This window comes from Plutella xylostella, chromosome 13 (assembly GCF_932276165.1).
Source record: "Plutella xylostella chromosome 13, ilPluXylo3.1, whole genome shotgun sequence".
NCBI classification, from domain to species: domain Eukaryota; kingdom Metazoa; phylum Arthropoda; class Insecta; order Lepidoptera; family Plutellidae; genus Plutella; species Plutella xylostella.
In genome coordinates this window covers 6,107,131-6,131,878 of record NC_063993.1, presented here as the reverse complement: position 1 = coordinate 6,131,878, position 24,748 = coordinate 6,107,131, and the positions used below count along the sequence as shown (strand labels likewise).

At 37.4% G+C, this 24,748-nt stretch overlaps 2 protein-coding genes across 2 annotated transcripts; one reads left to right on the top strand and one right to left on the bottom strand.

Annotated features, from left to right (window-relative positions):
- Nucleotides 1–250: 250 nt before the first annotated feature.
- LOC105391057 lies at nucleotides 251–10,079 on the top strand. Its single transcript, XM_048625090.1, has 11 exons — nucleotides 251–482; nucleotides 575–806; nucleotides 1,137–1,270; nucleotides 1,788–2,051; nucleotides 2,431–2,599; nucleotides 2,985–3,157; nucleotides 6,250–6,433; nucleotides 6,818–7,126; nucleotides 8,635–8,798; nucleotides 9,139–9,416; nucleotides 9,739–10,079. Exons 1-10 carry the CDS (start codon nucleotides 464–466, stop codon nucleotides 9,405–9,407), a joined length of 1,917 nt encoding a protein of 638 aa, XP_048481047.1. The 5' UTR covers nucleotides 251–463; the 3' UTR covers nucleotides 9,408–9,416; nucleotides 9,739–10,079.
- LOC105391058 (circadian clock-controlled protein daywake) lies at nucleotides 10,067–23,485 on the bottom strand. Its single transcript, XM_038111981.2, has 5 exons — nucleotides 23,187–23,485; nucleotides 17,802–18,027; nucleotides 15,968–16,098; nucleotides 12,446–12,595; nucleotides 10,067–10,277 (listed from the first exon to the last, which is right to left on the bottom strand). The coding sequence occupies exons 1-5, from the start codon at nucleotides 23,350–23,352 to the stop codon at nucleotides 10,093–10,095; spliced, it is 858 nt and encodes a 285-aa protein (XP_037967909.2). The 5' UTR covers nucleotides 23,353–23,485; the 3' UTR covers nucleotides 10,067–10,092.
- Nucleotides 23,486–24,748: the final 1,263 nt, after the last annotated feature.

Genomic DNA, 24,748 nt, shown 5'->3' with positions numbered 1-24,748 from the left:
AGTGAAAAAGAAAAACATGGAAAAGTTAAAAATATCAAACCCTAGCTCATAAAATAAAAGTGTAATGAATTTTGGAATAGATTAAGCTAAATATATAAACTGAATATAATTTAATACCCACCTATGTCATTCTTTTTTACCTATACTTATGATAGTAGGTTATTTCCATGTCCTTTGTCCATTAACCTTTATTAATCAAGAAAGAAATTTAATGATAACAAAACTGATTTAAAATCTTGATTTCAATGATAAGTTACTTTGTAATAATCTCGGTTATTGTTATGTAGCTATAGACATTTTTATTCAGTTTAGCAGTTATGCTGCACCAACTCAGAGGGAAAAATACTGGTTATTGGCTGCGGTACCTTGTATAATTTGTTTAAAAAACGTAACCGTTTTAGTCTGACCATTCCAAATCAGTTTTCAAAAAGTGTATAATATTTATTGCCATCATAAAGACAATATGAAAACCTTAGCATTAGGTAAGCAAAAGTGGATAGGTACTTTATTTCTTTATGTCATCGTTTTGGCTCACTGTACTTCTAACCATTTTTTGATGCTAAATCTTTTTCAGTATGTCTGGTTTACTTGGCCGATGCTGTTGCTAGCCAAAAACTGCTACATAACATAGATTTCGTATACCCTCTGGACTCCCAATACGGACTGGGATGGCCTTCTACAATAAACGTGGAAGAGGGTCACGATATACTTCTGAAGCTTTCACGGCCTTTGCCGAGCCAAGAGCGATGTGTTATTACCACGGCTAAAGGTCAGCGATTTGATATTACTACCCCTCTGAGCAACCGGTAAGTGTACCTATCGTAATTATTATTTTCTGGTTACTTTCTTAGTGAAGTCCCCTGTTCCATTTTCGCATTCAAAAACGGTGGTACGTTCCTGTAATAACGAGCTCAGTTACCACCCCTTTTGATTGTTCTAACTATATCTCTTTTGCAACACTCTGTATGCCTACAACTTTCCGCCCTTGTATCACAATGAATTTACATTCCGGGGAAATAAAACCACTGAGGAAAAAAAACACTATGAATAAAACCCTGATCCCTCTGAGTTTGCATTGTCACTTGGGGTCAGGTGTCAGTTTCTTTGCATCAGACTGTACTTTACTATAATTTTAGGTTCGAGTTATGGGGTGAAACGAAGTGCGGTGTGCGGGTGAGGAATATTCAGAAGTCTGACGAAGGGCGCTGGCGGATGACGGCAGTCAGAGGAAACTTCACGTATGTAGGAGTCAGCGATGTGTACGTCTTGGGTGAGTAGTTTACAGGCTGCCAGTTATACCTTGGTCCGCCTACGAACTGCCATATACTCTAGTACGGGTTTTGCAATTTACGTAAATGAAAACAGTTTTGGTTTCTTCTATCACCTGCATACATTATTTGTCACGGTGCCTAGCACAGAGCGCAAGATCAACAGCGCACGCCAAGACGTGACAAGCGTCGCGCTCACTTACATGGCGCGGCTTCGAGAGCGAGTGCGACGGAAAACTTTCGTCACGACTGAACGCGTTTTGCGCCCCGTGCTAGGCCTTCTGCTGTACCTAAGTTGATGGAGAATGTATCATAATATGTAGATGTAGGTAATAGATGCCTATCATTTATAATCGATTATGATATTAAGATTAAATAATTAACATTGATAACGTATAATCATAACGTAACCTACAGAACATCTATAGAATCCGCTTTAACATTTTGATATAGTATTGCATACGATTAAATATTGGTATATTATGTATACTCTAAATACCTAACTATTTTTAATTCCAGACCCTAATGTCACGTACTCTACACAGCCGATCGAGGTAGAAGACGGGGCAGAAAACGCAAAGATAAACCTTACAAACATCGACGACAGTTCATATTGCTTTGTCACTCAGCCTTTCACGGAGATATCTTCTCAACTCGTCTCTGGGAATTGTTCAGTTACTTTGGAGAGGACCAGTAGGGCTATACAAGGGACTTGGAATGCACTACTGGGTTTGCCTGGTCGAGTGGCTGAATTCAGAGTGCAAAGGCAGGTGGCTGTTAAAGGTAAGTTAAAGGTTTGTTTTGTTAATGACATTATGCTGTTATGTACCGGGTCAAGGGTTAATTACAGGCATGTATAAAGTGTGCGGATAATGGAACTATATGAAAATGGCAGCCGATGAATAAGAGAGTAGGAAGAAGTATAGAAAAAATCATTTAGATAGAGCTAGATAGCATGAGCCCGTCCGCTATTTTTATAGTGTTTCTTTCTGTGTGCGTAATACTTATTAAATAAATCCTGTATCTCAATTACAAATTGACCCTTTAAGAGGATCTAAGACTCATAGAGCTATTTTTGTATATGCAGCGGCAGATTCTCCCAATAGCAATAATTAATTAATAACTTGTAATATTAAAATATTTAGTTTTCCTTACATTTCAGTGCCTGAGAAATTGGACGTGGGCTATATCCATGACACGCAAACAAACAAACTTCACGTCTACTGCAACTTGCAGCACACGCAAAGGAACATTACCTTCTGCCGGTTTCAGCACAATACTGAAGATACTGGGTACAATGTACTGGATGGACTGAGTGATGGACAATACAGGTATAGCAGTTCAAAACTATTATTAGTGCGGTTAGATCGAACTCCTAGTTTTATTTGATTTGTCGATGTTCAGGGATGATGATTAGTTTTTTAATGCTATAATCATTCTCAGCTTAATTAGGCAGATAAATGAAAATGTCTAGAATCTAGATGTGCAGGTTTTTCTCACGATGTTTTCCATCAACCTACGGTAGGTTTATGTGGTAAAATTTTACTTGAATTCCTTAGACTTATTCTAAAGAAGTCATTGCTACATGGCAGGATTCGAAATGGCCTCACGAATGAGAGCCGTGACCATATCAATTACGCCACCACGACTCTGATGATGGTAATTCTACCTCTAATTTCTTAATAAACAAAATCCACAAATCCGAAAACATTGCAGCTACTTCGGTCGCGGATTTCTGCTGAAAGAGTGCGGTATAACCATAGAGCGGCCCACAACGGAACACTACGGCACTTGGAAGTGTTCAGTCGGGGTCCAGGAGATGGAGAAAGATAAAGTGGTTAACGGCACGCCCATGCAAGCGCTAGTTACGGTGCCGACGCCACAAAGATGTAAGTTTATTTATTTAGGCTGTTTTTAATAGCATACGGATTTGATCCCGCAATTCCCGCATGCGGGATGGCCCCGCACGCGTTCATAGGTACTTATACAAGTACTTATTCATTATAATGCGTGAAATATGCACGCGAGTCGCGGGAAAATGGCGTGCAATCCCGTGTGCGTGATGAATCCGCATACTGTTAAAACAGCCTTAAATGTATTATTTAACTGTGCATTTTTTTACATTAGTAAGGTCGCTGGCCCAACGCGTTAGCCTATTTGTAGAGGCGGCATTAGCCATCGTACATACGCGGTAATGTCAATGTGGACTTTATTTCAGTAGAGGTAGTAACTACTGATAAGTAATGTAAATTGATAATTTGACTAATCTCTACAATCTGCATAGGTTTGTAAGGTGTCTGGTCTGCATATTTTATAAGCAATCATGTTAGCCGATTTGGCGATAGCAATAATCACACTTATCTAATACCTACTTAATTAGTGAAATTACCCAATGGCGAATTATACAGGGATAAACCATTAATATTTCGCATTAGGTAATTTGTCAATTCATGCTTACAATAAATTAATCCACGTATATTATTATGGATTATGGACCGCTCAAAGTCAACAATTTATGCCGAGAACAATGCCCTCAGAAATGCACATTTTGTTTTTTCTGACCTCCTAAGAGGTACCTACAATGAAATTATACAGTAGATTGACAAAAGTTTCTTGAACATTTTATGGAGATTTTAAGTACGTAATTACGTATAGTTGTTTATTCTCATTTACGTTTTACGTATTTATAAGTATTTATATATTTTTTTCACAATTTTTTACGGTTTTTTATCAGCATGCGGAAATGTGATGGTCAGTTTGTTTCCAAGATTATATCACGGCATGCGGACGTAGGCTGTTTTATCGTTATTTCAGAGTTGGTTTCATAGTTAAGTACTAACTTATTTAATAATTTGTGGTTAACGTTACTCAGTATAATATCATTTTGTCAGGTATAATACGACTTGGCCAACGGGTCTCGGTCACTGATAAAACTCAGCCATAAAGGTTTAATTTTAAACTTATTTGTTTGAAATTATTAGATGATTTTAAGATGAGCAATATTGGCGACCAAAAACTAGTAGGTAATCCATATTCATGTAGGTACATACCTACCTAATTATGTAGAATAAAATATGCAACTTATTGATTGAGAGAGTATTGTGTACTATGTAGACATTTGGTTTCAACTAGCCTCGCCAGTCGCCACTGACGCAATACAATACCGACAAATAAGTAAGTAATTTGTTACACTTACTTACCTATTTTTTTCTACATCTGGGGTTTAGACGTTCTGAAACACTTGTGTAATTATTAATTTAGTTAATTTAATTAAGCCATTTTAAATGCAGATAATACCACCATGACAAAGTGCGGCCAGGATAGATTTTGTTCTGAAATATAAAATACCGTTTGAGTTTTCCTAGACGATGTAAAATGAAAGCGGTGGTAGAAATGTGAGTAAACTTTAATACTTGTGTGCTTCCCTGAACCGTCTTAGTCCCGATTTCACCATTAAAGAATAAGGATATTCGGAGAATAATTCCTCTATTTACAATGGTGAAATCGGGCCTTATTTCGTAGCTGTGAGTCAAAACAATAGGCACTAATTCTTAAATACTTGTAAAAAAAGATCTATCATAGTTAATTAAAGAAACCTACCTACGATTAAAATTCTTCCTCACAAACGTTTGCAGATTTGCGTTTCTACTGGTCCGATCGATTGTGGGCCATCGACTACAAACATTACAAAAGAGTCAAGGAATTTACGAAGGTATCTTAGTTACGATAAAACTCTTAATAAAAACGCCTCCACTACCTACTGTAAATATAGACTTCAAGTTAAATTACTAAGGGCGGATTCGGCCAACGTCGAGTAACTTTTTACTCGAGAGTAAAGTACCAGTTACTCGCGAGTAAGCAGATTTTGCATTCTACCAAACCTGAAACCAAGATAAGTAGCTTATCCCAAGAATAAAATGTTATACCGCCAAAATTTACCGTGTAACGAGCTTATCCGTGAGTAATTTTGTAATGGCGGCAGCACATCAGCTGATTAGAAAACCTTCATAATGACATAATTGACATATAAACACATCTGTCAAAACATAAACAAAAGTACGTTAAAAGGCGAATTCTCAGAATAACAACAGCGAATAAAATATTAAAACATAGACAATTTTATACTATTGTAATCCATTCAAACTAAGTTGGCATGTCATTTCTATTGCATGCTTTGAAACGCAGCTATTTTTTATTTTAGTTGCATTACAGTTTCGTTCCTCGTTCATTCAATTAATCCTGGTATAACTTGGTAGAATGCAAATCTAGTTATCCCAGATATTTACTCGCGTATAAGTTTTATTCCGGTATAGTTATTCTCGTGTAACGTGATGTTTGGACGAATCCACCCTAAGGGCGGATTCGGCCAACGTCGAGTAACTTTTTACTCACGAGTAAAGTACCAGTTACTCGCGAGTAAGCAGATTTTGCATTCTACCAAACCTGAAACCAAGATAACTAGCTTATCCCAAGAATAAATGTTATACCGCCAAAATTGACCGTGTAACGAGCTTATCCGAGAGTAATTTTGTAATGGCGGCAGCACATCAGCTGATTAGAAAACCGTCATAATGACATATAAACACATCTGTCAAAACATAAACAAAGGTACGTTAAAAGGCAAAGTCTCAGAATAACAACAGCGAATAAAATATTAAAACATAAACAATTTCATACTTTTATAATCCATTCAAACTAAGTTGGCATGTCATTTCTATTGCATGCTTTGAAACGCAGCTATTTTTATTTTAGTTGCATTACAGTTTCGTTCCTCGTTCATTCAATTTAATCATGGTATAACTTGGTAGAATGCAAATGTACTTATCCTAGATATTTACTCGCGTATAATTTTAATTCCGGTATAGTTATTCTCGTGTAACGTGATGTTTGGACGAATTCACCCTAAGGGTTCTGTTTTTCATTAGGGCGAAATAGGTACCTATACGAACTTCTCGTAACACGTTTTTTCTCTCAATTCCAGTCCGAAGAGCAGACGAACCTCAGGAGCCGAGGTCATTCTTCGCACAGAAAGAGAAGCCAGTGACCCTGAGTTGCAGCTCACACGTGTCGCTCAGCTACTGCTGGTTCCAGGCGCCTGATGGCCAGCAGTACACGCCGGTTCCCAAACTGGAGGCTAGTCAAGAGGGAAGCGAACAGGCGTATTGGTAAGTGGCATAGATATAGTGCAATTGGAGGCCATAGTTTCAGGTCTATGGTTTGTCCCCGCGGTGTAAGGATTAGCCAGTCAGAATAGTTTTAGTCGCTGACTACCCATGGTGAGTCGGAAGTATGATATACGCTATACAGTACAGTTGATACGTTGATGGCTCCGTTCCTGCATCGCAATAGTGTTATTTACATGGTAACTGATAAGTACACCTGATCCCAGGAGGGGGTAGGGGTATTTACAAACTTATTCATATTAGGTTCCCTACCTAGAGGTCACCCATTTCGAGATATCCGCCTTTTAGTTTATTTCTAATGTTTTGTAGTTTTGTATGTAACATTCAGCGCTATAGGATGCTAAAGGCAACCTTTTTCTCTTTCAGGTATGCAGGGAACGGACTGACTATGGGCGACTGCGGCATCACATTCGCCAATTCCACAGAAGAATTCGCCGGTACGTGGACCTGTCACATGGGTGCTTCCCAAGAAGTGGGCTTGGAGCACACCAATACTTTACAAGTCCGGTTGTCGGAGGCTCTAGCAGCAGATGTCAAGAAGATAGAGGCGGCAGTGGGAGATGTGGCGACGGTTTACTGCCGTACGGCTGATGGGAATAAGCCGTTGGATTACTGCCGGTTTGTGAGTCCGACTGGAGTGGGATTGCACGTGGATGCGAGTGTTACTGCTGACAGGTGAGTTGATGGGCTCTTGTTATATGCGAAATTACGATATTCAGAGTGCGCAATTTCTGACAGTTCAGGGAATATTCCTTTTGAAATCTTCCATAGGGATATACCTATAGTTGGTCTAAGAATCCAAAGTATATTAAATTTGATCTAGTGAAAGTGTTATAACGTTCTCGCAGATAGAAGTAAATTTCTTAACCCTCTACTGCATGAATTATGAAGGGATTGAGATAAAAAATATTTTTTACTTGAATATCGTTTAATAAGGGATAATAACAACATTTTTAAGTAAAAAAAAAATTTAGCTACTTTATTTTAGAAAAAAAAATTAGGAGCCAGAAATGGCTTCGTATGCACTTGTACTTGGTATATCTATGCCATTTATGGCTTCCCATACACTACATAGACAGATATCAGTTTTTTGTGAAAATATTTCATTTAATTAATTTTCTGATTAGACCTACCAAAACTATAAACTTTTCATAATTGGATTGAAAAATGGTTAATTCTGTTTGTTTCTATCAAATTCAAACACAGCTAAAGCAGGTCCTCATCTCTACAGGTACAGTTTAACCTTTTTTTTTGGGATGGTCCAGGAGATTCGTGTCTACCTGTAAGATTGTCTGTTCTGCTAGCATTTGATAACATTGAGGAGTCTCCCTTGCCATCTATCCTGGGATATGGTAGCTGGACTACTGCAGGAGGCAAATAAATACTATCACAATTCCTGAATTGCTTTATTACAGCTCTTTTTTCGGATCAGCAATTTATCAGTGACAAATTATTTTTAAATCAGAACATATTTATATATTTAAATAATACAAGTAAATTTAGTTAATTAGTAAATTTTTAAATTTGTAAAATAAGTCATTAGTGAAATTACGTAAGGATTCAACATCAGGTATTGTATTTTTTTGGGTATAAATAAGCGAAGTATTTATTCTGAAAAGATAGGTTAAAAATCTAGTTAGTATGTACGAGTGCATAGGAAGCCATTTCTGGCATAAATAATATAGCCTCAACGCATAGGAAGCCAGAAATGGCTTTCTCAGATAATTCAGAAAATAAGATATATAAAACTAATAATAATTAATTAAATGACAAGTTCCAGAAAATATAAGGTATGCACAAAAGGAAAACATTTTTTTTACTACCAACAACGTACTTTTTATATTTTTTGCAGAATTTCAAAGTTTCAGAAAAATCACATTCACAGTAAGCAATCACTGCACCTGGGATAAGTTGCGATTATATTCGCAGATGACACATACCATGGACAAAAAAAATATGTTTATATAAACAAAGAAGTGACTAAAAGTATAGCGATATCATTTTTTAAATATATTTTTTGGTTGGGGTAGAATAAAATATTAAATTCCAAGAGCCATTTATGGCTTCGTATGAAGTAAAGGGTTAAGGAAACGCGTAGCACTCGGTAGGCTAAATGGTAAACTCAATCCTTCATATATGCCAACTGAGTATTAACTGAAACCCCTATTATTCCTATCTTCCAGGGCTATTCTTGGCAAGTACTACTTCACCCCAAAACGAAGCTTGGACTACGGAGACTGTTCGCTGAACATCGTGTCGTTTTCTGACGAAGATGCGGGCGTTTGGACGTGCGCGGCCGTCGTGGCTGACGACTCTGTGGAGTCGAGAGACTCTATTGAAGTCATTAGTGAGTATTTTTGATGTTATGATTAATTTTAAGGTTAAGGTATTGCGATGAAATAATTAGTTTTATGCTTGAATCATCACAATAAGTAAGTGTTGAATTGTTGCACAAATTGGCAATAGTCTGACCTAAATGTTTATGTTATAAAATGATTTTCTTCCTGGATAATGGCAGCCTAGCTACGTAGAGCCGTAAACTGCTCGTTCATGATTTATAATATAAGTTAAGACGGGAAAAGAAAAGAGATTTATTTAATTAAGTTAAATACATTCTTTTTCATTTCATTCAGCTCAAGCTCTGATACAATTCGACGGCCCTAAAATTATCTCCTATACCTTTCCAGGGTCATCATACTCCAGTCGCAAAGTTTCGCGCGCCGGCATAGCGGGAATGTCAATCGGGGCAGCCCTACTTGTCTTCATTATAGCTGGATACACGTGGAAACGGCAAGGATTACCTACTCCTTGGAGGAATACCAGTTCCAGTCGAATAGTCATCATGTCTGAACTACAGCAGTCGGGCAGGACTAGTGCAAGTTCATCATCGACTGTGTCCGACTCCTGGACCAATGGCCGATCGGATAACAGGAATGGGCAACTTGCTCGCGATTAATTAAGTGTAATTTTTTTTTTTTTTTTTTTTTTTTTTTTTTTTTATAATTTTTTATTTGCCAATATTTGGGTTACAATTAAATTAGTAAGATATATTAGATACGTTACAAGTTGGCTATTTCAATTTATAGGTGACATAAAAGGTGACAGCCATTGCCTATAATAGGAATAGACCTGTGCTATAGACACTGGCTTCCACTCCCCAGGAACTAGCAGCCATATATGACTTATTATAACAGAATTGTGGTGTCTTAGGCTTAAATAGTATACACAGAAATATATTGATTATATTTAAGGTTTAAGATTAGATTTACTTAGTTACACAAGATAAAATTTTGTTATGTGATAGTGAACAAAATTAACATTTATAACATAATTTTGATGTAATATGTGCAACAATGACTTTAGGAGCATACCTACCACACGTCCAGTGTAATGAAAAGCATACATTTTATAATCAAATAATTGTAGTTTATTTGAAAGTAGGTACGTTATTAAGAAATTGATGCATATTATGAGTTGGAAGGAATATGTAAGCATAGAATATCGCCATGGAGTTTATTTCTGACCGAAATCTTGTTATAACTAACCGAAATCGGCCGTTTCTGACTCGGCGAACATAAACCTAAACCTAAATCATAAAAATAAAATAAAAACACCTTTTAAATATCACAGTTTTATTTGAACTAATTAGTGCTATTAGAGCGACGAAGTTCGTCGTAACCTATCATTATTTGTGGGACGGTGACTTTGGCGAAGAATTTGTTGATATTCCTGATCGTGGTCCGGACTATCTGCTTGACGGCCGGCGGGGCCAGGTCGTCCATTATCTGCTTCCAGTTCTCGTTGGCGAACTGGTGTGTCGCGTCCGCTAGAAATAAATAATAATTTAGTGCCTTTGTTCCTCAGTGTAAGAAATATTGGGCTGTTGTGTAAAAAGTGTAGTAATGAATTGTGACGCCACGGTAACCACTATACTCGTAGACACGATAACAGAGCATACTATATATTTTTTAATCGTCTCAATTGGCTCGAGCTCGCATGGCGCCGATTCGTAGTTTTGTGTACTGGCTCTGAGGGCGAACTGACAAATTTATAATTACACTTTTTAAACACGAAGCACGAGAGTGAAAAGAAACGCGACACTGGGTTTGTTCACACAAGATTGGCCGCGGCTGTGGTGGATGTTGGGAAATAATACGTAAACAATGATAAAGAGAAAACCTGTTATAAATTATCAGAATAATGTAACTACGAAGCTTATATTCCTACAAGTTTAACAAGTCCAACATTCTTTAATCACTATTATTGACTGTGTTCGAACTACGATTGATTCAGAGATGTGAAATACGTATTAATGTTAATCACCTATTGTTATGGTACATGATCTTCAATGTATTTTATTGTAAAAACTTCGATTGATATAAAATTACAGATTTGCATTACAATTACTCTTCAGCTATTAGCTCTATACGTCGCTTAAGATACTATTGTTATGTTTTTTTGATCAGCGGTAATGCATTGTTTGTTAAACGTGCTTGCATAAAGAAGTAAAGTGTCGCGTGATGCATTTTTTGCTATTTTGTACTATAACACTTCAGTGTTATGAGTTTCATTGTTGCAAAGTGAAAAACACTGAAAGTCCACTAGAATGATAGCTGTAAAATTAATTGTATTTTTGCAACACGAATTTAGAAATAAGATTGACTTTATACGATTATCGTACAGTGCCTCAGTCAAATAAAAGAAAACCTGAAGTAAAACTGAATGAAGCGTTTGTAAGTTTAAATGTGAGCGGTGGTAGCTCAGTCGGGTAAGCGCCCGCTTCTCACGCCAGAAATGCGGGTTCGAATCCCGGCGCTGACGGCGGCCGTAGTGGGAAATCGTCCAAGCTTAGGTAGGCAGTTTAGACCTTGGGGATATGCACAAAGTTTCCACTCGAGAGAGCCAGGGAGAATAGAATAGAATAGAATAGAATAGAGAATACGATCATCGTGACTTACTGAATCGCAAAGGTAGGGTAAATACATTTTAATTACCTATGTAGTATCTATAAATAAAACCAATAACTTAAAATGTGGGAATAACTTACACGTGTGTCTTTGTGTAATATCGTTCATATTTTTTTTATAAAATATAGTATTTCTTCCCACATAAGAAGCATTGTTTTCATATTTGTTTGAAAAGGAAAAAGACAGTTCAATGTTCATGTCATACTTAATTATTATGTTTCAATCCATTTCAATCACATACCAGATAAATAGATCTAAAATAGGATAAAGATGAAAAATTGTACCTATTGCATGACATACACGAGACACGAGATCTTTTCTATTACTCGTAGAAGTAGGTATAGGTACCTACGTTACATAACTGGCATAGTTACTTACTCCCTTTTCAGCATTTAAACTTGAGAAGGCGACCTTTGTTGCTTAATTAGTTCTTCTATGATAAATTATAGTTTGACCAGCTTATTAAATAGTCGTTATAAAATATAAAGTTAAGTATAGATAACTGGTTCATCTTAAGTTCCCACACTTCCGGTAGTAAGTATTTTATTTATGAAACCAGTTATTTTTTGCTCTTTACGATAATAAATCATTGTTTATTTGTTGGTAGTTAGATTCAAGGTGTTCAGCAGGTTTTTATATTATTATTACAATATCATTAGTATTCCGGTTTCTTTCTTCGTTTATATTAATAAAATATCCATCTGCCTACAGGCCTATATAATAGATATTAAGTAGGTATTCTATGTTCGTAAACTGGAAATAATAAAAAAAGTTAAATTAGGTGTTCCGTTTAATTTATGGTAGGTACATATCCCTGATGGAAATGTACCTACAGCGCTTAAGTTCAGCTTAATACTCGAAGCCGGTTAGTAGTCAATAATTAAAGGCATTTAAAAATATACCTATCTTTAGCCACTTGGCTCATCTCTTATCTGAGGCCGGCCAAAAAAGAAGAACATTCAGTCTCTCCTATCTGCCAGCCCAAAAACAAAATAAGGTAAGTATAGAAATAAAAAGATTGACTTACAAAGCTGTTTGTTGCCATTGAACAGGTTCTGAAACTTGAAGGTAGTTTTCTCTATTTTGTACGTGTAGCTGGGAGTGTTCAGCTTGAGGTGTTGTCCGTCTGATTCGTTCATCACGTTCACTTTGCTCTTTATGAACACCTCGATGTTACCTGTGGGGAGACACAGATTATGCAGAAATTAACAAATTGGAGGTAAGTAGTTAGGTACTTCTTTGTGGTCCCGCCCAGTTATGAGTAAGCAATAGTAAACCAAATAGTATAATGTGGTATTAGTGTGGTGATTCGCAGTAATTTACTACCACAAACAAATTTACTGACTTTGTAAGTAGGTAACTACTTAGGTACTAGTACTGCAATAGTACGTATTCCATTTTTGGCAAAATCATCCCGAAGATGAGTGACTTGCGATGATTTACGTAGATTTCACAGAAATGTTGTTAGGTTCGTAATTGCCTTTCGTATCTCTTCGTTCAGTAACTATTCATTAACTACAATAGTATGGTTTAAAGACACGTGTATAACCTACAATACGTAGGAAGATACGCGTCTGTTGTGCATTTTCTTATTGACATTGATATTCAGCAAAATTATTACCTGCTTCCTGCATTTTTTATAGGTCATCAAAACTTGTTTAATTACCAGCCTACGCTACGTTAGATATAAGTTTTTTTTCCTATCACCTTATGCTATGCATACGTATATTATATACCTACCTGGTAACTTGATAAATATTCAATTAACACCTAATAATGTTTTTATTGTTTTGTCTCGTGAATGTTAATCGCGTGATTAATAAAAAATACGAGTTTCACAGATTTGCATAATGGCTTGAATCTTGACCCTGACATTGTCTGTAGCCAGTGACCACTTCACATGGCTATAATAAATATTAGGTAGGGTAAAAGTACTAGTAACTGGCAGTTTAAGCGACTAGCAACACAAAAAATTATATTAAAAATAAAGTATTGGCCTGATTTAAGCACTGGTAGGCTTGAATTACTGGCAATAAGATGACGAACAATTATAGGCATAAATGGTAAAGATATATGATTAATATTCGATTTTAATGAAGTTTATATCCACTACCCCCAAAAAACCTAGTAACTGGCAGTAAAAATTAGTAACTGTCACATGATGTTTCAGTAACTGGCACCTTTTAAAAAATCATGCAATTAGGTCAATAAGTACTCTAAAATCAATAATATATTTGATATTAGGTAATGAACAATTACCTGTCTAGGTTCTGTACCGGTAAGACTCAAAATCACCGTTTTAATGGTCGACTTCTACGACAAAATGACAGTACAAGTATGCGACGAATCGTGGGTCAATATGAATGCCATAAATCGAGAAACCCTTGGATTTGGAAACGGAAATGGAGAAAGCAAATGCTTGTGGACCTTGATGTATTCATTCAGCAGCTTGGGAGAAGTGACCTGGCTAAGTTGAAGACTGCTGACGGTAGTATAGATGCCTCTAAGCTGAAATTTCTTGCGGAAATTGAAGGTTTTTACGGCTTTCAGCTTCACATGCTCTGGGTAAAGACAGAATTAGTACAGCTCTTCTGAAAGCTATTACTATCCTTGAACAGCTTCAGAAGCTCTTTAACCAATTTTGTTTATAAGTCATGTTTTGAAGCTGTTTTATAAGGTCATCACGAACCGTGTTTCTATCAAGTTCTTCAAGGACTATAAGAAATCCTTTGATTCCATTTAGACCTGGGCAGTTCTGGAATTCCCTCGTTGTAACATGCATAGGGGCCTTAATGCAGCAACAGTATATTATGTCTACCTTGGACAGTCTATTCGACTAGGCAGAAGGAACTTCGAAAACGAAGCTGTAAGGTGCATAAAACAAAATATGTATTACTGGATTGGACTGCATAAGGGAAGATTTGACAAATTTTCACATAAATGCCTGAAGGCAAAGGTCTTCAGTTAATGCGTCTTACTGGTGATGACGTATGGATCATAGACGTGGACACTGACGGTTGGACTGGTCCACCGATTCAAAATCAATCAGCGGGCATTGGAAAGATTGGTGGTTCTTTGAAGGACCATATCAGAAATAAGGTAATCCGTAAGAGAACTTGAGTAACCGATATAGCTCTTAAATTCTGTATGCTCAAGTGGCATTAGGCAGGCCATAGCTGCCGAAGAACCGATGACCAGTGGGGCAAATGCGCTTAGAGTGGAGACCACGAACAGGCAAGGGTAGCGGCGGATACCTTCGGGCCAGCTGGACCAACAACCTTATAAAGCTGACCGGTAGTGGCTGGATGAGGAAGGTCGAGAACAGAGTGCAGTGCCACTGCTGGTGAGAGGTCCAGCAGCAATTACAGACTACTGTAGATTGCCTTGATTTTAGTCATTTTTCTGAAAAGAAACATGAAAGAAATGTTTACCGCACCAGTAAGTGCCAGTTATTGGTGCGTAAAAAAATGTATGCAGATTAGTAACTGGCAGCCCCGTGCCAGTTATTGAAACAAAGCTGCCTAGACACTGGGGGTTTTTACAGTGCACTTTAAATCGTATTTTCTGTCGATAGAAGGTATAAAATAGCTTAAAATCACAAAACCCAAAATATTAGTAACTGGCAGGGGGGTGCCAGTTACTAAGTGAAGATATAAATTACATTTCAGTAACTAGCACCCTCAAATATAACTCAAAAGCAACTAAAATCACAGTGAATCGGGCTATTATGATATTGTTTAGACCTTCCCCTACTTCCTTGTTATTGTCACACTATCAAAAACTTATTTATTTTCGCGAAAACAGGCCATACAAATTTTGGTGTCTCCTTAAGAAAAACTTAACGAACGTGCATTTTGTTGGCGATCTTCGCCGCTTTGACTGAGATAATTTCCAGCGCCGGAAAATACCCACCTAGCGGCGTAAAATTAAAGTATAATATCAATGAATAATTGGAGATTGCTGTAAACACATCAAAGATGGTCTTACTATATCCAAAAGCTTAATATATTTAGTTTTATTGTCAAAGTGCCAGTTACTGACACATGCCAGTTATACCACGATTTACCCTACCTAACAACAACATTATGTCGAAGACTATAAAATTTTATGCCACGTTTTTCCGGTTTCCGCGCGTAGCGTACAAATCTTCAAAATCAAATAAGCAAATTAAGTATCATATTCTAAATTTTTTTTTTTGTAGGCTTTTGAATTATTTTTACAGATTAGTATGGGTAGTGTTATGAAAATGTAAGTACCTAATTACACAGAATATAATCTTATGAGTCAACATGCAGCAGGTATACTTACCGTTTATGTACCGTACCTATCTTCATGAAACTCTGAACACGTCTGACTGTAAAAATGCCGCCGTTTTGATCGATTTCGCGAGGGCACTACCCAAATTACCAACTATCTACCTTGTTCCACGTATGAAGTAGGTAGATGCTCACAGGACTTCTTTTATGTGAAGCAAGTTAAGTACCTACATGTAAGTGAAACTTACACTAGGTACCGATTCAAAACAGTTTTATAAAAACAAAACACTCACGTGCTTTGACGACGGCGTCCCCCTTCCCCTTGATGGGCAGGATGAGGATCTGGCCGTCCACCACGTACTTAGCCGCCACGGTGATGTTCACGCGGAACGACAGCGAGAACTTCTCCTCCAGGAGGTTGATTCTGCAACAGATAGAGGCGGTTTGGTTTCAGAGGCTAATTTTGGAAAACTTATGTTTTGAAAAGTCGTGATATTTTTTACGTGAATTTTCAAAAGTCTAAAAATAAAATCAATTATAAGCTGAGACATTCTTTTGGTATACCGGTGGTATAGCACATTTGCAACAACCTGTACATAATGATATGAATGATAATGACTCGTTTGTAATGAATTATGGACACGCACCCGCCTCGAAAGTCTAGCGGTCGAGGATTAGAACGGAGAGTTTTTCAGTTACAGCTGTAAATTAAGGGAAGATAAATATTGATACTTATAAGCCTAAGCCAAGTGCTATTATTATTATTTTTGGCCTTTAATGTAGGTACCTTAGTAATTTAAAATATTTAAGCTCTTATATTTTGGTGTACAGTCGAAACATGTAATTGGCATTTTAGTTGTAAGTTCTTTAGTGATAGTTTATTTTAAAATAATGCTGTTTGTTTCGCTATTAAATAAAATAAATAAATAAATATATAAGTACATAATATATATTATTTGAACAATAAAGGCGTAGACATTTTGTTAACACATGTCGTTTTCCTGCCCGCCCCCACAGAGAGTGCCTAGGCACTTCCTAGAACCTACCATCCATTGTAATTTCGTAAAACGTGGTAAAACTACAAAGGGCAGACCTTCAGATATAATTACAATGTTTACGCAATAATTATATGAGTACCTACAGATACATTTCTAGAGCGGCTGCTTTGACCGCGTATGCGTGGTCACCAAGATAAACGTCTCCCATCATTATCTAGTTAACCTGTTAACTTTTAACAATGGCTCCAGATAAATCAGATACCGATTAACATACAATGTGAGTGATGTCTGTTTGTGTATGAAGGGCTATAGGACGTTAGCAGAACGCGCGTGCCTTGTGTAATTGATGACGAGGAAATATGATCGCTCAATCGCTCCATTTGTAATGCATTAATCATCCTGAAGGAAAACAAATTATTAGAAGTACCTACGGGTGTGCACTCCAGCTGTGTTGGTGGAAGGCAGAAGACGAAACTATCTACTTACATCTACTATTGACAAAATTGATGACAATTAGGCGTAAATAGTATACCTTTGTTTATCAGAGATGGTAACTCATCATCTGATCAGGTGAGTTACGCAATGATAGGGTGTACCTATAAAGTGAAGGCACCCATAGCAGGTTGTTAGGTAAGTACAATTTGATACAATGTAGGTAAGTGTATCAAAGTGATCCTGAAATTGACCACTTTATAAGAAATAAATCTTAAAGCGTAGCATTACATTATACTTGTTTACCTAAATCCTCAGAAATTATCTGGTAAACAACTATAGACATGATTATTCGCTTCGCAGCATAGCTGCATAGCATATTATTATGTCTGGTGGAATGGCACTCTCAGACCCCACACGCACTAGCAGCCAGGTTGCGGCAGCCACTAAAATATATGTAATATGGGAATTCGTGGATGCCTAGTGTAATTTGGTATCTAAGAGGTAGCTAAGACCCTGGATTAACACAATACATAGGCTACTTTTAAACGCGGTATTCCCACGGGAAAACTTTTTAAGGCGAAGCGAAGCTCTCATAATAGATAGTAAATCATAATTATGCTTATCAGCCTTATCAGGCTGCTGCAACCCTGGCAGCGCAGCCAGGCTGCCTAGTGCGCAGGGCCCCTATACTCACTTAAAGTCTGACAGCTTAGCAGAACTCAGGCCCAGCATTTTGGCCTCAGTGAAGAGCAGCTTGAGGCCGTTGCCGTCAATCTTGATATTATCCAGGTCTACCGGGTCTATGGACGGTACTCCCAGCTCGGGGATTCCCTTGGTGAAGTGTGGCAGGCTGATCTCGATCTGCTTCTTGACGCAGCTGTCGAAGTCTTTCATGACGTCGCAAGGCGTTATGTAGTCGGCTGGAAAAATACAGGACTGTAAAAGAACGGACGTAAGTTTTTTTTTGGAGGTACCTGAGGGCACCGAACTTAGTTCGAAATTCAACTTATGATCGGCTGAGTAATTCATATTTTACAGCATAGGTTATTTTTATTGGCAAAATTATAGATAGTCCGAGGACAGGGGTGCCTTGCTCAAGAGGCCATTCATGCAGTGGACGATTACGGGCTGGTGATGATGATGAAAAACTATTATTTTCGATATCGTACCAAACAGTTTAACATCAGCATCAAAACATTAAATTGTACCTACCTCAATCAATTGTAAATTGAAAGGAATTATCCTTATTATTATTAAATAATACCCTAGGACAGTGTTTTTCAACCTTTTTCATGACGCGACCCCCCTGGTATAAAAAAATATTTCGCGACCCCCTTGGCCCTTTCGGTTTTTTATCATGTATGTATGTGTATGTAACAGTATTCCCAATATTCATTCCATACGACGTATTGATGGTTTCCATGATTAGGATACAAAGATTACAAAGTAGTACATACTTATCGGATTTAAAAACACATTATTTTAGAATTACACACTTAGAATACGTGTGGCCATATACATAGGTACGTACAACTAATGCCATTGCGACCCGGAATTTCTTTTTCGAAATTAGCTTTTTTTATCTGACTTTTTTGAGCATTTCAATATCTTGAATAAAAGTTTTCAACGGTGAAATGAAAGTAAAAAGACAAACTACCTGGCAAAAAAATAAATACTTGTGGTCGTCGTCTTTGAACCAGGCAGGAAGACCTACCCACGCTACGTTTGCCTATTCGTGGTCTCCACTCGAGAACTCGTCTACCCCAACGGTTATCGGTTCTTCGGCAGATATGACCTGCCCACTGCCACTTCAGCTTGCATATTTTGACAGCAATGCCAGTAATCTTAATCCTCTGACTGACGGAAAACCTCATTTCAGAAACCCCAAGCATAGCTCTCTCCATAGCACGCTGAGCGACTTTAAATCGGTGGACTAGTCCTACCGTCAGTGCCCACGTCTCTGCACCATATGTCATCACAGGCAGGAAGCACTGGTTGAAATCTTTAGTCTTCAGGCTCTGAGGGATGGCCAAGGAGAATTTGTGCTGACGAAGTTTTCCGAATACAGCCCAACCCATTTGGATGCACCTTGCAACCTCCTCGTCGAAGTTGCTTCTGCCTAGCCGAATTTGCCTTTTGTCTCCCCGAGGTAGACATATCTTGCACAAATTCGATTGTTGCCTCACCAACGATCATCGGCTCCAGTTCGATGTGAGCATTGTACCTATATGACTTTCGTCTTGTCCAAATTTATACCCCGAAGCCTACACGTTGGGAAGCAGCATTTAGGCCACTTCCATCATCCAGCTGAGTTCCTGCAGGGATTCTGCCATAATAACGATGTCGTCCGCGAAGCAGAGAGGTGTGTCATGTACTCGCCATTTATACATATGCCAAGTCCGGCGGCATCGTACAGACTCCTCAACTCCTCGATATAGCGCCATTCGATTTGAAATCTCTGCAACGCTACCAAAATTTCCCATGTCTCGATGGAGTTGAAGGCGTTTTCATAGTCCACAAAGGCTAGACACAGAGGCTGATTATACTCTTCGGTATTCTGTGTAATCTGCCTTACTGTGTGGATGTGGTCTATTGTACTAAAACAGATCCATGAGATAATTTAATTAATAAAAAACAAGCTCAGCCTTCGCACTTAAGATTTTTTTAAATTTTTAAAGTATGAGTACTAATTGTTTTTATTGTTTTTGTACTAAAGTTCCCAGTTTTTTCGCCCTTTGGCGACCCCCCTACAGAAGCTTCGCGACCCCCCAGGGGGTCGCGACCCACAGGTTGAAAAACACTGCCCTAGGAAGTCACGGAAAAATCATGAGAAGATAGTTAGATAAAATTGTCCTGTCGTGTATTTTTAGAACACTTTTTCTCTTGATGTCTGTACTTATATTTTTATGGAAAGTTTCATGATCGTGTAGGATCGGCGCAATTCAGACAATAGTTATGTAGTCCATAAGTACTTAAGTAATAGGATATGATCATGAATAACTTATTAAGTAGGTACTTTAGTAGGTAGAGTCCTACATGATCTAAGTAGCTACTTTAGTCTAGAACAAGGAACATTAGTAAATCTAACGAGAATGTCGGATGTGAGCATAATAAAATGTATTTTCAATATTTCATCCAACACACGTATCTAAATCCTACACGTACCTATCTAAAAAAAGGTTTGTAGAAACCACGAATGGAGTATTTGTCTAAGTCAGTGTTTTTCAACCTTTTTCATGACGCGACCCCCCTGGTATAAAAAAATATTTCGCGACCCCCTTGGCCCTTTCGGTTTTTTATCATGTATGTATGTGTATGTAACAGTATTCCCAATATTCATTCCATACGACGTATTGATGGTTTCCATGATTAGGATACAAAGATTACAAAGTAGTACATACTTATCGGATTTAAAAACACATTATTTTAGAATTACACACTTAGAATACGTGTGGCCATATACATAGGTACGTACAACTAATGCCATTGCGACCCGGAATTTCTTTTTCGAAATTAGCTTTTTTTATCTGACTTTTTTGAGCATTTCAATATCTTGAATAAAAGTTTTCAACGGTGAAATGAAAGTAAAAAGACAAACTACCTGGCAAAAAAATAAATACTTGTGGTCGTCGTCTTTGAACCAGGCAGGAAGACCTACCCACGCTACGTTTGCCTATTCGTGGTCTCCACTCGAGAACTCGTCTACCCCAACGGTTATCGGTTCTTCGGCAGATATGACCTGCCCACTGCCACTTCAGCTTGCATATTTTGACAGCAATGCCAGTAATCTTAATCCTCTGACTGACGGAAAACCTCATTTCAGAAACCCCAAGCATAGCTCTCTCCATAGCACGCTGAGCGACTTTAAATCGGTGGACTAGTCCTACCGTCAGTGCCCACGTCTCTGCACCATATGTCATCACAGGCAGGAAGCACTGGTTGAAATCTTTAGTCTTCAGGCTCTGAGGGATGGCCAAGGAGAATTTGTGCTGACGAAGTTTTCCGAATACAGCCCAACCCATTTGGATGCACCTTGCAACCTCCTCGTCGAAGTTGCTTCTGCCTAGCCGAATTTGCCTTTTGTCTCCCCGAGGTAGACATATCTTGCACAAATTCGATTGTTGCCTCACCAACGATCATCGGCTCCAGTTCGATGTGAGCATTGTACCTATATGACTTTCGTCTTGTCCAAATTTATACCCCGAAGCCTACACGTTGGGAAGCAGCATTTAGGCCACTTCCATCATCCAGCTGAGTTCCTGCAGGGATTCTGCCATAATAACGATGTCGTCCGCGAAGCAGAGAGGTGTGTCATGTACTCGCCATTTATACATATGCCAAGTCCGGCGGCATCGTACAGACTCCTCAACTCCTCGATATAGCGCCATTCGATTTGAAATCTCTGCAACGCTACCAAAATTTCCCATGTCTCGATGGAGTTGAAGGCGTTTTCATAGTCCACAAAGGCTAGACACAGAGGCTGATTATACTCTTCGGTATTCTGTGTAATCTGCCTTACTGTGTGGATGTGGTCTATTGTACTAAAACAGATCCATGAGATAATTTAATTAATAAAAAACAAGCTCAGCCTTCGCACTTAAGATTTTTTTAAATTTTTAAAGTATGAGTACTAATTGTTTTTATTGTTTTTGTACTAAAGTTCCCAGTTTTTTCGCCCTTTGGCGACCCCCCTACAGAAGCTTCGCGACCCCCCAGGGGGTCGCGACCCACAGGTTGAAAAACACTGGTCTAAGTAGTACCTTCATCATCCTTTAGGGATTCGGTAGTAATTACGAGCTACTTATAGGTATAAATGCACTAGGTACGCTACGCTATATCTAAATATGAAAACTGTATGGGATGGGATGAATAGTGTCATAAACTAATAACCTTACTGAAACTAACTTTATGCTATACTGTAAGGCTTATACTTGAAACATTATTCTTACATTTCCAAACATAGACCGATCATATAACGATAGTAGGTAAATCCGTGACGAATCCTATTAATAATCAGCGACCCGAAAGACTAGATAGAACGATTATAATTATTTATATAAGTAATCTATACTGATTATCATTTTCAGATTTTTCAAAACATTTCCCACTCGAGGGGTAGAGTCCTGAAAAATCTGAAATTTTTGATTAAGTACGCTCTTTCGATCGAGGTGAGCGACGACAAATGCTAGATAACATCACAAGTTTATGTTTACATGTTGGGCAATAATGATTTGTTTTGGATCGGCTGCAGGCTCTACAAAAAATCTAGACTTCCAACCATAGAAAAACGCGGACTCGGGTATATCTACTGAATTATGCTTCCAACGAAGTATTACTTGGCGGTAAATAAAAAATATTTTCAGTTTCAGTTACGTTAGTTAGGTTTTCTTGCAAACATAACATTAACCTATCATTTTCATCAGTCTTAATCCGATGTAATAGATATGAGACCTAATGAAATCTTGCGATAAAATGTGAATGATCGAGTCATGTGATCTAGATGAAAAAACCCAACAAATATAGTTTCATAACTTTTTTTTCCGAAAATATCGGCGATAATTCTATTATATCAACTAACTAGATACCCAACAAAATTATGGTAAACTTCTTCTTCGTATCGTGTCGGTGACAAAAACAAGAGCTAGGCTTTTTCACCGTGATGCAAGCATTGGCCAGTCATGATAATGTTTAATACTTTACTCGACTGTTTTCATTGTGACGAGTAGTAGAGAAAAATTTACACTATGTGACTAGACAATAATGATGTCTTAGGGCCACTTGCACCAACATATTAAATCTAAATTTAGTGTTAAATCTCGATTTAGTGCCAAATTTTATATGGATTGACGTTTCTGAAATCGAGATTTGACACTAAATCTAGATTAAAATGTTTGTGCAAGTGGCCCTTATATTACTCTGAAAAATAGGGGTACTTAATTATTTTTGCTTCCAGTAAGTATAAACTTATTAGGCATCGTGACTTTTTACAAAATCTTTTTTTTCTGAATTTCAAAAGTTTACTTTTTATTTAGTGTAAAGACAATTACCGAAAAAAATATTTAAAATGTGAGTTACTCACGTATAGTGATGTTTTTCTTTTCCTCTGTTTTTTCGTCCTTTTTTTCATCTTTATTTTGGTCCTGCTTTTCTTCTTTTTTGTCGTCGTTTTTTTCTTCTTTCTTATCTTCAGCAGAGACTAGACATAACGCAGCCAGAAGCAAGCAAAGAGTTATTTTAAAATTCATTTTTATATTATCACTATTTTTAGTACTTAGCTAAGTTTTTATTTACAACGTGTACTTCCGACTAAGATTATAGTTGCCAGATCGGTCAGATCCTGCGCCTCTGAGAGCACTCTGTTTACTAAACAAGAGGACCGTCAACCCAAGTATAAGTAATGCGTATGCTAGCGGTGAATCTTGATCACGGACAAAACTATGTTATGACTCTTACAGCGTTTCGCTATAAAGATCAATGTCTGTCTAATTAGCAAATCCTACAGATGAAAAAATATATTATATACATACCTAATAATATATTACCTACCTACCTAAATAATTACTAATATATATTTTTTTAATACGCATAACTATTTGCGTGTTGAATTTATCTGAATTGTCAGATTTGTATGTTTCTTTTTTCATGCAGAGTTACCGCTCGCTAGTGGAAGCGGTTTGAAAATTTTGTTTAGTTTATTAATTTTTTAGGTAAGTTAGTAGGTATGAATAACAAATCTCATCGCAAATGCGCATGACTCTACGATTTATAGGGTTCTGAACCCACATGAAAAGGGAACAAAATATGTAACTATAATCGCTTTGTTTATTTCGCAAAAGCGTGGAGTGGAGACCGAAACCCAGTTGAAATTTGAACCAGTTGAGATTGAAAACGATGAACGAATGAAGAAAATAACACGGCTTAGTACTAAATACGACTTTTAAAAGTACCCGAAAATAAATATTGGTTCTCCATAATAGTATAATTTTTGGTCCCGTGACTTTTTTACTATAAGTATAGTTCTTTTCACGAATTTCCATAAGTCGTAGAACCAAAAATGTTCAGCATGGCCTCTGAGTCATCCCCTTTATTATTACTATACATATAATTATCAATGGGTGTCATTTAAACGATCGCCAATTAAATCCGTTTTGAATTTGCTAAATAATAGGTTTGAAGGCAAAATAGTAGATTTGCCAGCAAATTTTTGCCCCCAAACAATTTTAAATCAATTCAACAATTAATCACTTAAAATTGCCGGGATTTATGATCAAGTGGCAAGTTAACATTTATGTATATATTTTAATAGGTATGTCCACATAACTCGATGTTATGTTTAATATTTAAATGAAACAAAAAATTAAGTTTAAATCATCAATATTCTTAATTAAAAACAACATAAACAACCTTCTTCTAATTATAACTTAAACCTTAATCTTCTTCTAATCAAAAGCAATCTTATTGTAATTAAAACTTAAACTTCCTCTTTTCATCATCATCATCATCAGCCAATAATCATCCACTGGTGGAGATAGATCCGCTCCCAAGGAGTGCCACAACATTCGGTCCTCTGCCTTCCTCATCCAACCACTATCGGCTATCCGCCTAAGATCGTCAGTCCAGCGGGCAGGAGGGCGTCCCACG